Source organism: Coregonus lavaretus (assembly GCF_964263955.1).
Source record: "Coregonus lavaretus genome assembly, contig: HAP1_SCAFFOLD_2828, whole genome shotgun sequence".
NCBI classification, from domain to species: Eukaryota; Metazoa; Chordata; class Actinopteri; order Salmoniformes; family Salmonidae; genus Coregonus; species Coregonus lavaretus.
The window spans coordinates 25,001-40,000 of record NW_028163886.1 but is presented as its reverse complement, the minus strand read 5'-3'; the positions used below and the strand labels follow the sequence as shown (position 1 = coordinate 40,000).

Sequence of the window (15,000 nt, the reverse complement as noted above, 5' to 3'; positions counted from 1 at the left end):
TATCTGAAGATGAATGCACTAACTGTAAGTGGCTCTGGATAAGAGCGTCTGCTAAATGACTCACTAACTGGAAGTGTCTGTGGAGAAGAGCGGCTGCTGAATGACCAACATGTCAATGTCAGGTCTTCATCTATCACCTCTACTCAGGGCTGGAATGTCTTGAAATCTAGCTAATCAATGCTTTTAATCAATCAATTAACTGCCAGAGAGAACACAACAACAATCTGTACTGTAGACCTCAATGCCTGTTGATTGGAAACATACTGTATTTTATGGCAGTCTTTCTAATATTGTCTTTAGCATGATTTAAGGTTGTGAAAGCTACTGAGCTATTTCAGGTGTACCGGCTGTGATGACTCGTTAGAGAGCGCTGAGAACAGAAGGATTGGAATATGGATTAGATTAATGCCAAACAAGCCTGGAGAATAATTGACAGCCTTTACCGTCTAAACAGAATACATCTATTACCAGGTGGAGCAGGGGAATTATGCAGGTACATTTAGGATCCAATGAGATGTTGTCTTGGTAATGAAGTTAAATTGATGTGGCCAATGAGCTGGCTACACCCTACAGCCTGTGATGCTAGCTCACACCCTGATACAGGATGCCTCCCAGATGGCACCCTATTCCCTATATAGTGCACTACTTTAGACCAGAGAATGGCACCCTATTCCCTATATAGTGCACTACTTTAGACCAGAGAATGGCACCCTATTCCCTATATAGTGCACTACTTTAGACCAGAGAATGGTACCCTATTCCCTATAAAGTGCACTACTTTAGACCAGAGAATGGCACCCTATTCCTTATATAGTGCACTACTTTAGACCAGATAATGGCACCCTATTCCCTATATAGTGCACTACTTTAGACCAGAGAATGGCACCCTATTCCCTATATAGTGCACTACTTTAGACCAGATAATGGCACCCTATTCCCTATATAGTGCACTACTTTAGACCAGAGAATGGCACCCTATTCCCTATATAGTGCACTACTTTAGACCAGAGAATGGCACCCTATTCCTTATATAGTGCACTACTTTAGACCAGATAATGGCACCCTATTCCCTATATAGTGCACTACTTTAGACCAGAGAATGGCACCCTATTCCCTATATAGTGCACTACTTTAGACCAGAGAATGGCACCCTATTCCCTATATAGTGCACTACTTTAGACCAGAGAATGGCACCCTATTCCCTATATAGTGCACTACTTTAGACCAGAGAATGGCACCCTATTCCCTATATAGTGCACTACTTTAGACCAGAGAATGGCACCCTATTCCCTATATAGTGCACTACTTTAGACCAGAGAATGGCACCCTATTCCCTATATAGTGCACTACTTTAGACCAGAGAATGGCACCCTATTCCCTATATAGTGCACTACTTTAGACCAGAGAATGGCACCCTATTCCCTATATAGTGCACTACTTTAGACCAGCAATGCAGATGTAGAGGCACGGTGGTTAGGAAAAACTCCCTAGAAAGGCCGGAACCTACATTTTACATTTACATTTTAGTCATTTAGCAGACGCTCTTATCCAGAGCGACTTACAGTTAGCACATACATTATTTTATCGAACCCACAACCCTGGCGTTGCAAACGCCATGCTCTACCAACTGAGCTACATCCCCTGGGAAGAAACCTAGAGAGGAACCAGGCTCTGAGGGGAAAAACTCCCTAGAAAGGCAGGAACCTAGGAAGAAACCTAGAGAGGAACCAGGCTCTGAGGGGAAAAACTCCCTAGAAAGGCAGAAACCTAGGAAGAAACCTAGAGAGGAACCAGGCTCTGAGGGAAAAAACTCCCTAGAAAGGCAGGAACCTAGGAAGAAACCTAGAGAGGAACCAGGCTCTGAGGGGTGGCCAGTCCTCTTCTGGCTGTGCCGGGTGGAGATTATAAGAGTACATGGCCATTAAGGCCAGATATTTAAACGTTCATAGATGACCAGCAGGGTCATTCAGAGATCGAGACAGCAGGTGAGAGAGAGAGAGAGAGAGAGAGAGAGAGAGAGAGAGAGAGAGAGAGAGAGAGAGAGAGAGAGAGAGAGAGAGAAACAGCAGATCCGGGACAAGGTAGCACGTCCGGTGAACAGGTCAGGGTTCCATAGCTGCAGGCAGAACAGTTGAAACTGGAGCAGCAGCACGACCAGGTGGACTGGGGACAGCCAGGAGTCATCAGGCCAGGTAGTCCTGAGGCATGGTCCTAGGGCTCAGATCCTCCGGGAGGGGAGGGTAGGGAGAATTAAAGCTGTGTGTCTTTCTGGGTAAGTCTCTAAGAGCTTTCCACACCTGGATTGTGCTACATTCGTCCATTACTCTTTTCAAAATTCTTCAAGTTCTGTCAAATTGTTTGTTGATCATTACTAAACAACCATTTTCATGTCTTGCCTTATCTTTAATCTGAGTCTAGAGGAAAGTCTTTGTCCTCAGGCCTGGAAGGAAGCAAAGGCATTCCGCTACCCAAGAGTGGTAAAAGCGGCCTTTACTGGTTTTAACAGCAGACCTATCAGCTTGCTGCCAGATCTTAGCAAACTGTTGGAAAAAATTGTGTTTGACCAAATACAATGCTATTTCTCTGTAAACAAATTAACAACAGACTGTCAGCATGCTTATAGAGAAGGGCACTCAACATGCACTGATGATTGATTTAAATAAATTGATAATAAGAAGATTGTGGGAGCTGTACTGTTAGATTTCGGTGCAGCCTTTAATATTATTGACCATAACCTGTTGTTAAGAAAACGTACCTGCTCTGGCTTTTCAACCCCTGCCATATCGTGGATTCAGAGCTATAGTGGGGAGAACAAGTATTTGATACACTGCCGATTTTGCAGGTTTTCCTACTTACAAAGCATGTAGAGGTCTGTAAATTTTATCATAGGTACACTTCAACTGTGAGAGACGGAATCTAAAACAAAAATCCAGAAAATCACATTGTATGATTTTTAAGTAATTCATTTGCATTTTATTGCATGACATAAGTATTTGATCACCTACCAACCAGTAAGAATTCCGGCCCTCACAGACCTGTTAGTTTTTCTTTAAGAAGCCCTCCTGTTCTCCACTCATTACCTGTATTAATCTGCACCTGTTTGAACTCGTTACCTGTATAAAAGACACCTGTCCACACACTTAATCAAACAGACTCCAACCTCTCCACAATGGCCAAGACCAGAGAGCTGTGTAAGGACATCAGGGATAAAATTGTAGACCTGCACAAGGCTGGGATGGGCTACAGGACAATAGGCAAACAGCTTGGTGAGAAGGCAACAACTGTTGGCGCAATTCTTAGAAAATGGAAGAAGTTCAAGATGACGGTCAATCACCCTCGGTCTGGGGCTCCATGCAAGATCTCACCTCGTGGGGCATCAATGATCATGAGGAAGGTGAGGGATCAGCCCAGAACTACACGGCAGGACCTGGTCAATGACCTGAAGAGAACTGGGACCACAGTCTCAAAGAAAACCATTAGTAACACAATACGCCATCATGGATTAAAATCCTGCAGCGCACGCAGGTCCCCCTGCTCAAGCCAGCGCATGTCCAGGCCTGTCTGAAGTTTGCCAATGACCATCTGGATGATCCAGAGGAGGAATGGGAGAAGGTCATGTGGTCTGATGAGACAAAAATAGAGCTTTTTGGTCTAAACTCCACTCGCCGTGTTTGGAGGAAGAAGAAGGATGAGTACAACCCCAAGAACACCATCCCAACCGTGAAGCATGGAGGTGGAAACATCATTCTTTGGGGATGCTTTTCTGCAAAGGGGAAAAGCATAAGAGTGTCTGCTAAATGACTCTCTGGATAAGAGCGTCTGCTAAATGACTCTCTGGATAAGAGCGTCTGCTAAATGACTCTCTGGATAAGAGCGTCTGCTAAATGACTCTCTGGATAAGAGCGTCTGCTAAATGACTCTCTGGATAAGAGCGTCTGCTAAATGACTCTCTGGATAAGAGCGTCTGCTAAATGACTCTCTGGATAAGAGCGTCTGCTAAATGACTCTCTGGATAAGAGCGTCTGCTAAATGACTCTCTGGATAAGAGCGTCTGCTAAATGACTCTCTGGATAAGAGCGTCTGCTAAATGACTCTCTGGATAAGAGCGTCTGCTAAATGACTCTCTGGATAAGAGCGTCTGCTAAATGACTCTCTGGATAAGAGTGTCTGCTAAATGACCTAAATGTAAATGTATCCTGCAACTGCTTTCTTCTGTTAATGTAGTTACAGGATGAGTCATAGGGCACTGGTCAAAAGTAGTGCACTACTCTATGTAGGGAATAGGGTGCTGGACCCTGGTCAAAAGTAGTGCACTACTCTATGTAGGGAATAGGGTGCTGGACCCTGGTCAAAAGTAGTGCACTACTCTATGTAGGGAATAGGGTGCTGGGCCCTGGTCAAAAGTAGTGCACTACTCTATGTAGGGAATAGGGTGCTGGACCCTGGTCAAAAGTAGTGCACTACTCTATGTAGGGAATAGGGTGCTGGGCCCTGGTCAAAAGTAGTGCACTACTCTATGTAGGGAATAGGGTGCTGGACCCTGGTCAAAAGTAGTGCACTACTCTATGTAGGGAATAGGGTGCTGGACCCTGGTCAAAAGTAGTGCACTACTCTATGTAGGGAATAGGGTGCTGGACCCTGGTCAAAAGTAGTGCACTACTCTATGTAGGGAATAGGGTGCTGGACCCTGGTTCTGGGAGAGCTGCCATTTTACTGCTTATTCAGGGAAATACTGTCATGGAAATGTGGAACCAACTGGATTATAGTTCTGATATCTGGGTTTTAATCATATCAGTGTTTTCAGCTCTCACACAGCTGATCTTATGGATCATCATCTCTGGCGTAATGTTTTGCATTGTGAAATCTAGCTTGTGGAATTGAAAGGCCAACCATGAATTAAAGTTAGATCCACCATTGTGTGTCAAAACCCTCACAGTTTCCTCTGCTCCCCTTACATTTACACCAGTCATCCTGAAACTGGCCGAGCCATGCCGTGTCAAAACCCTCACAGTTTCCTCTGCTCCCCTTACAGTTCCACCAGTCATCCTGAAACTGGCCGAGCCATGCCGTGTCAAACCTCTCACAGTTTCCTCTGCTCCCCTTACAGTTCCACCAGTCATCCTGAAACTGGCCGAGCCATGCCGTGTCAAAACTCTCACAGTTTCCTCTGCTCCCCTTACAGTTCCACCAGTCATCCTGAAACTGGCCGAGCCATGCCGTGTCAAAACTCTCACAGTTTCCTCTGCTCCCCTTACAGTTCCACCAGTCATCCTGAAACTGGCCGAGCCTGAGCGGCGCCATGACACCTGCATAGAGTTCACAGTGAGAGGCTATCCCTCCCCAACACTGCGATGGTACCACAAACAGGTGGGATTTCATTACTTTTTATTCATCTCTATTATGGAAAGCAGCATTTACAAATCCTGCTCCTGGCGACCCCAAGAGGTGCATGTTTTAGTTTTTTCCCGGGGACTACACAGCTGACTGAAATCATCAAAGGCTTGATGATGAGCTGGTTGTTTCAATCAGGTGAGTAGTGCTGGGAAAAACCCCAAAGAAGTATTCAGAACCAATGATGTAAAGAGTCTGGGTCTTTTGAAAAGGTTGAAAAATAAACTGTATTCTGATCATTATTGTACACAGAGAGAGATCCTGCAGAGTGACTACATCAGAACAGAGATGGATTTCTACCAGGACTATCTGGAGGGCTGTCTGACTTTTAAGAACCCAACACACTTCGACAATGGGAACTACACGCTGGAGGCCTCCAACTCCCTGGGGACCGTCACCAAGACCGTCTACGGACACTTCCTCATGGCACCGCCCTTTGACCCCGACCCTGACGGTAACCACAACATCTTTTTAGACAGGGACAACAAAAAGATAATTCTCAGAACAGTGAGAAATGATTTAGCTAAAAGCAAATGGATGCATTGCGCCAGATTTAGCTAAATGCACATTTGGATTATTCAATTTGGAGCTTCTAGTGGTAGAAGACAGCTAAGTCTGACACCTAAGAATCGGTGGCATATTAGCACGATAAATGTAAGCAGAATATCATTCATATCACTCATTCATTCATTCATTCATTCATTTACATGACCCCTTTTCATCTCCTTTTCAGAAATTGTGGAATATGGTAAGTGTTTTGACTTACTAGTGTTATTATATTATATTGGCCCTGCTGTAGCTCAGTTGGTAGAGCATGGCGCTTGCAACGCAAGGGTTGTGGGTTCGTTTCCCACGGGGGGCCAGTATGAGAAATGTATGCACTCACTCATTGGAAGTCGCTCTGGATAAGAGGGGGGGCTTTGAGGTGAATAGTAATGCACGCTCAAGTTTTCTGTTTTTTTGTCTTATTTCTTGTTTGTTTCACAACAAAAAATATTTTGCATCTTCAAAGTGGTAGGCATGTTGTGTAAATCAAATGATACAAACCCCCCAAAAATCAATTTTAATTCCAGGTTGTAAGGCAACACAATAGGACAAATGCCAAGGGGGGTGAATACTAATGCCAAGGGGGGTGAATACTAATGCCAAGGGGGGTGAATACTAATGCCAAGGTGGGTGAATACTAATGCCAAGGGGGGTGAATACTAATGCCAAGGGGGTGAATACTAATGCCAAGGGGGGTGAATACTAATGCCAAGGGGGGTGAATACTAATGCCAAGGTGGGTGAATACTAATGCCAAGGGGGGTGAATACTAATGCCAAGGGGGGTGAATACTAATGCCAAGGGGGGTGAATACTAATGCCAAGGGGGGTGAATACTAATGCCAAGGGGGGTGAATACTAATGCCAAGGGGGGTGAATACTAATGCCGAGGGGGGTGAATACTAATGCCAAGGGGGGTGAATACTAATGCCAAGGGGGGTGAATACTTTCCCAAGCCGCTGTAGGGAACTTGGCCTGCGTGCGAAGCTTTGATGTCAGTACGTTGAAGAAGAGACCATTATTCATCCATTGATGAATGGTGATGAAATATCCGTTTGGTTTCTGTGTCCTTCCAGATAGACCAGGATAAACCTGATACAGAGGCTATTTCTTTTGGCCTATTGCCCTTGTATATTTGGTACATTTACTTGTATAATTTTTTGTATGAAATGGAGCTTTCACCATTGGATCACCAAGACCTGCAAATTAATCTAGTCAACCTGTCTTGCCTGCTGTACATACCTTCTCTATTCATCTACTGTCCATTCTGTCTATACACACCATCCTATATAACTACTGCTGCACCATTATATGTACAGTGGGGGAAAAAAGTATTTAGTCAGCCACCAATTGTGCAAGTTCTCCCACTTAAAAAGATGAGAGAGGCCTGTAATTTTCATCATAGGTACACGTCAACTATGACAGACAAATTGAGAGAAAAAAATCCAGAAAATGTCATTGTAGGATTTTTAATGAATTTATTTGCAAATTATGGTGGAAAATAAGTATTTGGTCACCTACAAACAAGCAAGATTTCTGGCTCTCACAGACCTGTAACTTCTTCTTTAAGAGGCTCCTCTGTCCTCCACTCGTTACCTGTATTAATGGCACCTGTTTGAACTTGTTATCAGTATAAAAGACACCTGTCCACAACCTCAAACAGTCACATTCCAAACTCCACTATGGCCAAGACCAAAGAGCTGTCAAAGGACACCAGAAACAAAATTGTAGACCTGCACCAGGCTGGGAAGACTGAATCTGCAATAGGTAAGCAGCTTGGTTTGAATAAATCAACTGTGGGAGCAATTATTAGGAAATGGAAGACATACAAGACCACTGATAATCTCCCTCGATCTGGGGCTCCACGCAAGATCTCACCCCGTGGGGTCAAAATGATCACAAGAACGGTGAGCAAAAATCCCAGAACCACACGGGGGGACCTAGTGAATGACCTGCAGAGAGCTGGGACCAAAGTAACAAAGCCTACCATCAGTAACACACTACGCCGCCAGGGACTCAAATCCTGCAGTGCAAGACGTGTCCCCCTGCTTAAGCCAGTACATGTCCAGGCCCGTCTGAAGTTTGCTAGAGTGCATTTGGATGATCCAGAAGAGGATTGGGAGAATGTCATATGGTCAGATGAAACCAAAATATAACTTTTTGGTAAAAACTCAACTCGTCGTGTTTGGAGGACAAAGAATGCTGAGTTGCATCCAAAGAACACCATACCTACTGTGAAGCATGGGGGTGGAAACATCATGCTTTGGGGCTGTTTTTCTGCAAAGGGACCAGGACGACTGATCCGTGTAAAGGAAAGAATGAATGGGGCCATGTATCGTGAGATTTTGAGTGAAAACCTCCTTCCATCAGCAAGGGCATTGAAGATGAAACGTGGCTGGGTCTTTCAGCATGACAATGATCCCAAACACACCGCCCGGGCAACGAAGGAGTGGCTTCGTAAGAAGCATTTCAAGGTCCTGGAGTGGCCTAGCCAGTCTCCAGATCTCAACCCCATAGAAAATATTTGGAGGGAGTTGAAAGTCCGTGTTGCCCAGCGACAGCCCCAAAACATCAGTGCTCTAGAGGAGATCTGCATGGAGGAATGGGCCAAAATACCAGCAACAGTGTGTGAAAACCTTGTGAAGACTTACAGAAAACGTTAGACCTGTGTCATTGCCAACAAAGGGTATATAACAAAGTATTGAGAAACTTTTTTTATTGACCAAATACTTATTTTCCACCATAATTTGCAAATAAATTCATAAAAAATCCTACAATGTGATTTTCTGGATTTTCTTTTCTCATTTTGTCTGTCATAGTTGACGTGTACCTATGATGAAAATTACAGGCCTCTCTCATCTTTTTAAGTGGGAGAACTTGCACAATTGGTGGCTGACTAAATACTTTTTTTCCCCACTGTATATGTATTTATATTCCAGTCTCTGACATTGCTCATTCTGGTATTTCTTAATATCTATGTTATTTGTATTTTTCTGGATTATGTGTGTATTGTATATTTTTTATTGATAGGTATTACTGCACTGTTGGAGCTAGAAACACAACCATTTTGCTGCACCTGCAATAACATCTACAAATCTGTGTCTGCGACCAATAAAGTTTTGATTTGCTGATGTCATGCCCTTACGACTGCTACTAGGTCCCCATTTTACAATGACATCATCAAAATGTGTTGTCGACTAAACAATGAAAAGGGCTGTCTGGTAGCCTCAATAAATAGACAAAGATTTGTAGTTGAACAAGTCATTGCATGTATAGATTTAATTTTTACTTGACTTGAGACTTGATTTTAAAAACTTGTGAATCAACTTGACTTGTCATGCTCTCAGAATGCACGACTTAGACTTGATTGGAGACTCGACGTGTTCTACTTGGGACTGAAGACTCGGACCTTGTGACTTGAGACTTGCTTGTGACTCGAATAATAGTGACTTGGTCCTTCTGGTTATTTGACTATGCAGACAATCTGGAATTTTCATCACAGTAATATTTCTCATAAAAACTAGAAGAGAAGCAGTTCATCTCTCATCAACCCTCATCCAGGAAAGACTGGCATGCATGTTGTTGATGTTAGTTCTGTATGTGCATTTAAGGGCAAGGCGTGCTGCTCTGTTTTGAGCCAGCTTGTAACGGAGACGCAGGGAGTCAGGAAGCAGGTGCAGTTGGTGACTTTAATAATAACGAACATGGAGAGATACAAAACAAGAGAAGCGTCTGGAGAAAACAGAACCAATACTGCCTGATGAGTGAGGCTACAGAGTGCTAGATAAAGGGGGACTGATCAAGGTAGTGATGAAGTCCAGGTGTGTGTAATGATGGTTGCCAGGTGTGTGTAATGATGGTTGCCAGGTGTGCGTAATGATGGTTGCCAGGTGTGCGTAATGATGGTTGCCAGGTGTGCGTAATGATGGTTGCCAGGTGTGCGTAATGATGGTTGCCAGGTGTGTGTAATGATGGTTGCCAGGTGTGTGTAATGATGGTTGCCAGGTGTGCGTAATGATGGTTGCCAGGTGTGTGTAATGATGGTTGCCAGGTGTGCGTAATGATGGTTGCCAGGTGTGAGTAATGATGGTTGCCAGGTGTGTGTAATGATGGTTGCCAGGTGTGTGTAATGATGGTTCCCAGGACCGGTGGTTAGTAAACCTGTGGCGTCGAGCGCCGGAGCGGGAGAGCGGGAGAGAGGGAGAGCGGGAGAGAGGGAGAGAGGGAGAGTGGGAGAGCGGGAGAGCGGGAGAGAGGGAGAGAGGGAGAGAGGGAGAGAGGGAGAGCGGGAGAGAGGGAGAGAGGGAGAGCGGGAGAGAGGGAGAGCGGAAGAGCGGGAGAGAGGGAGAGAGGGAGAGAGGGAGAGAGGGAGAGAGGGAGAGAGGGAGAGCGGGAGAGAGGGAGAGAGGGAGAGAGGGAGAGCGGGAGAGAGGGAGAGCGGGAGAGAGGGAGAGAGGGAGAGAGGGAGAGCGGGAGAGAGGGAGAGAGGGAGAGAGGGAGAGCGGGAGAGAGGGAGAGAGGGAGAGCGGGAGAGAGGGAGAGAGGGAGAGAGGGAGAGCGGGAGAGAGGGAGAGAGGGAGAGAGGGAGAGAGGGAGAGGGGAGAGAGGGAGAGAGGGAGAGCTGGAGAGAGGGAGAGAGGGAGAGCGGGAGAGAGGGAGAGAGGGAGAGAGGGAGAGCGGGAGAGCGGGAGAGAGGGAGAGAGGGAGAGAGGGAGAGAGGGAGAGCGGGAGAGAGGGAGAGAGGGAGAGCGGAAGATGCGGGAGAGCGGGAGAGAGGGAGAGAGGGAGAGCGGGAGAGAGGGAGAGAGGGAGAGAGGGAGACCGGGAGAGCGGGAGAGAGGGAGAGCGGGAGAGCGGGAGAGAGGGAGAGAGGGAGGGCGGGAGAGCGGGAGAGATGGAGAGCGGGAGAGAGGGAGAGAGGGAGAGCGGGAGAGCGGGAGAGCGGGAGAGAGGGAGACCGGGAGAGAGGGAGAGAGGGAGAGCGGGAGAGCGGGAGAGCGGGAGAGAGGGAGAGCGGGAGGGCGGGAGAGAGGGAGAGCGGGAGAGAGGGCGAGAGGGAGAGCGGGAGAGAGGGAGAGAGGGAGAGCGGGAGAGAGGGAGAGCGGGAGAGCGGGAGAGAGGGAGACCGGGAGAGAGGGAGAGAGGGAGAGCGGGAGAGAGGGAGAGAGGGAGAGCGGGAGAGAGGGAGAGAGGGAGAGCGGGAGAGCGGTAGAGCGGGAGAGCGGGAGAGCGGGAGAGAGGGAGAGCGGGAGAGCGGGAGAGAGGGAGAGCGGGAGAGAGGGAGAGAGGGAGAGCGGGAGAGAGGGAGAGAGGGAGAGAGGGAGAGCGGGAGAGAGGGAGAGAGGGAGAGAGGGAGAGAGGGAGAGCGGGAGAGAGGGAGAGAGGGAGAGCTGGAGAGAGGGAGAGAGGGAGAGCGGGAGAGAGGGAGAGAGGGAGAGCGGGAGAGCGGGAGAGAGGGAGAGAGGGAGAGAGGGAGAGAGGGAGAGCGGGAGAGAGGGAGAGAGGGAGAGCGGAAGATGCGGGAGAGCGGGAGAGAGGGAGAGAGGGAGAGCGGGAGAGAGGGAGAGAGGGAGAGAGGGAGACCGGGAGAGAGGGAGAGAGGGAGAGCGGGAGAGAGGGAGAGCGGGAGAGCGGGAGAGAGGGAGAGAGGGAGGGCGGGAGAGCGGGAGAGATGGAGAGCGGGAGAGCGGGAGAGAGGGAGAGAGGGAGAGCGGGAGAGCGGGAGAGCGGGAGAGAGGGAGACCGGGAGAGAGGGAGAGAGGGAGAGCGGGAGAGCGGGAGAGAGGGAGAGCGGGAGGGCGGGAGAGAGGGAGAGCGGGAGAGAGGGCGAGAGGGAGAGCGGGAGAGCGGGAGAGCGGGAGAGAGGGAGACCGGGAGAGAGGGAGAGAGGGAGAGCGGGAGAGCGGGAGAGCGGGAGAGAGGGAGAGCGGGAGGGCGGGAGAGAGGGAGAGAGGGCGAGAGGGAGAGCGGGAGAGAGGGAGAGAGGGAGAGCGGGAGAGAGGGAGAGCGGGAGAGCGGGAGAGAGGGAGACCGGGAGAGAGGGAGAGAGGGAGAGCGGGAGAGAGGGAGAGAGGGAGAGCGGGAGAGAGGGAGAGAGGGAGAGCGGGAGAGCGGTAGAGCGGGAGAGCGGGAGAGCGGGAGAGAGGGAGAGCGGGAGAGCGGGAGAGAGGGAGAGCGGGAGAGAGGGAGAGAGGTCGAGCGGGAGAGAGGGAGAGAGGGAGAGAGGGAGAGCGGGAGAGAGGGAGAGAGGGAGAGAGGGAGAGAGGGAGAGCGGGAGAGAGGGAGAGAGGGAGAGCTGGAGAGAGGGAGAGAGGGAGAGCGGGAGAGAGGGAGAGAGGGAGAGCGGGAGAGCGGGAGAGAGGGAGAGAGGGAGAGAGGGAGAGAGGGAGAGCGGGAGAGAGGGAGAGAGGGAGAGCGGAAGATGCGGGAGAGCGGGAGAGAGGGAGAGAGGGAGAGCGGGAGAGAGGGAGAGAGGGAGAGAGGGAGACCGGGAGAGAGGGAGAGAGGGAGAGCGGGAGAGCGGGAGAGCGGGAGAGAGGGAGAGAGGGAGGGCGGGAGAGCGGGAGAGATGGAGAGCGGGAGAGCGGGAGAGAGGGAGAGAGGGAGAGCGGGAGAGCGGGAGAGCGGGAGAGAGGGAGACCGGGAGAGAGGGAGAGAGGGAGAGCGGGAGAGAGGGAGAGCGGGAGGGCGGGAGAGAGGGAGAGCGGGAGAGAGGGCGAGAGGGAGAGCGGGAGAGAGGGAGAGAGGGAGAGCGGGAGAGAGGGAGAGCGGGAGAGCTGTAGAGAGGGAGACCGGGAGAGAGGGAGAGAGGGAGAGCGGGAGAGAGGGAGAGCGGGAGAGAGGGAGAGAGGGAGAGCGGGAGAGCGGTAGAGCGGGAGAGCGGGAGAGCGGGAGAGAGGGAGAGCGGGAGAGCGGGAGAGAGGGAGACCGGGAGAGAGGGAGAGCGGGAGAGAGGGAGAGAGGGAGAGAGGGAGAGAGGGAGAGAGGGAGAGCGGGAGAGCGGGAGAGAGGGAGAGAGGGAGAGCGGGAGAGAGGGAGAGAGGGAGAGCGGGAGAGAGGGAGACCGGGAGAGAGGGAGAGAGGGAGAGAGGGAGAGCGGGAGAGCGGGAGAGCGGGAGAGAGGGAGACCGGGAGAGAGGGAGAGAGGGAGAGCGGGAGAGAGGGAGAGAGGGAGAGCGGGAGAGAGGGAGAGAGGGAGAGCGGGAGAGCGGGAGAGCGGGAGAGAGGGAGACCGGGAGAGAGGGAGAGCGGGAGAGAGGGAGAGCGGGAGAGCGGGAGAGAGGGAGAGAGGGAGGGCGGGAGAGCGGGAGAGAGGGAGAGCGGGAGAGAGGGAGAGAGGGAGAGCGGGAGAGCGGGAGAGAGGGAGACCGGGAGAGAGGGAGAGAGGGAGAGCGGGAGAGCGGGAGAGCGGGAGAGAGGGAGAGAGGGAGAGCGGGAGAGAGGGAGAGAGGGAGAGCGGGAGAGCGGGAGAGAGGGAGAGCGGGAGAGCGGGAGAGAGGGAGACCGGGAGAGAGGGAGAGAGGGAGAGCGGGAGAGAGGGAGAGCGGGAGAGCGGGAGAGAGGGAGAGAGGGAGGGCGGGAGAGCGGGAGAGAGGGAGAGCGGGAGAGCGGGAGAGAGGGAGAGAGGGAGAGCGGGAGAGCGGGAGAGAGGGAGACCGGGAGAGAGGGAGAGCGGGAGAGCGGGAGAGAGGGAGGGCGGGAGAGCGGGAGAGAGGGAGAGCGGGAGAGAGGGAGAGAGGGAGAGCGGGAGAGCGGGAGAGAGGGAGACCGGGAGAGAGGGAGAGAGGGAGAGCGGGAGAGCGGGAGAGCGGGAGAGAGGGAGAGCGGGAGGGCGGGAGAGCGGGAGGGCGGGAGAGCGGGAGAGAGGGAGACCGGGAGAGAGGGAGAGAGGGAGAGCGGGAAAGAGGGAGAGAGGGAGAGCGGGAGAGAGGGAGAGAGGGAGAGCGGGAGAGTGGTAGAGCGGGAGAGAGGGAGTAGACGTGACACAGCTTTCTAGGTCTTTCTTTGCTGCACTTGACCATATTACCGGACAGTCATAAAGATGGGAGTACAGTTCATTTTTTTGTGTCAAAAATGTAGAACATATTTTTATAACAGAAAGGACCCTCCCCATGTTCCCATCTTGACAACAACTTTGTCAATATGACTTAACCATGGTAATTGACCATCCAATGTTATATCTAGGAGTTTAGCTTCCTCAACTTGTTCAGTGATCACACCCTTTATGCACAACTCCAGTTGAGGTTTAGGTCTTAAGATAATGTTTTGAACCAAATACAATGCTGTTAGGTTTTAGATGTATTTAAGCCCAGTTTATTACTGATCACCCATTCTGATACTGACTGGAACTCCTTATTTAGAATATCAGTGACCTCACTGGCTTTGGGTGCTGACATGTAGAGGTGGAATCATCAGCATAGTCATTCTAGCTTCATGTAAGACCAGTGGCAAATCATTTGTAAAAATAGAGAAGAGTATCGGCCCAAGGCAACTGCCCTGAGGGATACCGCACACTGTACATATCTCATGTTATAGAAGCTTCCATTGAAGAACACTGTGAGTTCTATTGGATAAATAACTCTCCAACCATGTGATGGCAGGTGATGTAAATCCATAGCAATAGCATTTTTTCTAAAACAATTTATGATCAATAACATCAAAGGCTGCACTGAAATCTAACAATACAGCTCCAACTATCATCTTATTATCCATTTCTTTTAACCAATCATCATCTGAGTCAGTGCAGTACAAGCTGAGTGCCCTTCTCTAGATGCATGCTGACAGTCAGTAGTTAACTTGTTCTCTGAAAAATAGCATTGAATTTGGTCAAACACAATTCTCTCAATCAGTTTACTGAGAACAGGCAGCAAACTGATTGGGCGGCTGTTAGAGCCAGCAAACTGATTGGGCGGCTGTTAGAGCCAGCAAACTGATTGGGCGGGCTGTTAGAGCCAGCAAACTGATTGGGCGGCTGTTAGAGCCAGCAAACTGATTGGGCGGGCTGTTAGAGCCAGCAAACTGATTGGGCGGCTGTTAGAGCCAGCAAACTGATTGGGCGGGCTGTT

The 15,000-nt window shown here is 50.0% G+C and overlaps 1 protein-coding gene across 1 annotated transcript in view; it reads left to right on the top strand.

Moving 5' to 3' along the window:
- LOC311117683 (NT-3 growth factor receptor-like) overlaps positions 1 to 15,000 on the top strand; it is a gene marked incomplete at both ends in the record, with an annotated part of 49,836 nt that overhangs the window by 15,344 nt on the left and 19,492 nt on the right. The window contains 2 exons of the mRNA XM_084192613.1: positions 5,258 to 5,367; positions 5,644 to 5,845. Of these exons, the coding sequence (XP_084048739.1) occupies positions 5,258 to 5,367; positions 5,644 to 5,845 (312 nt within the window). The remainder of the gene's footprint in view (positions 1 to 5,257; positions 5,368 to 5,643; positions 5,846 to 15,000) is intronic.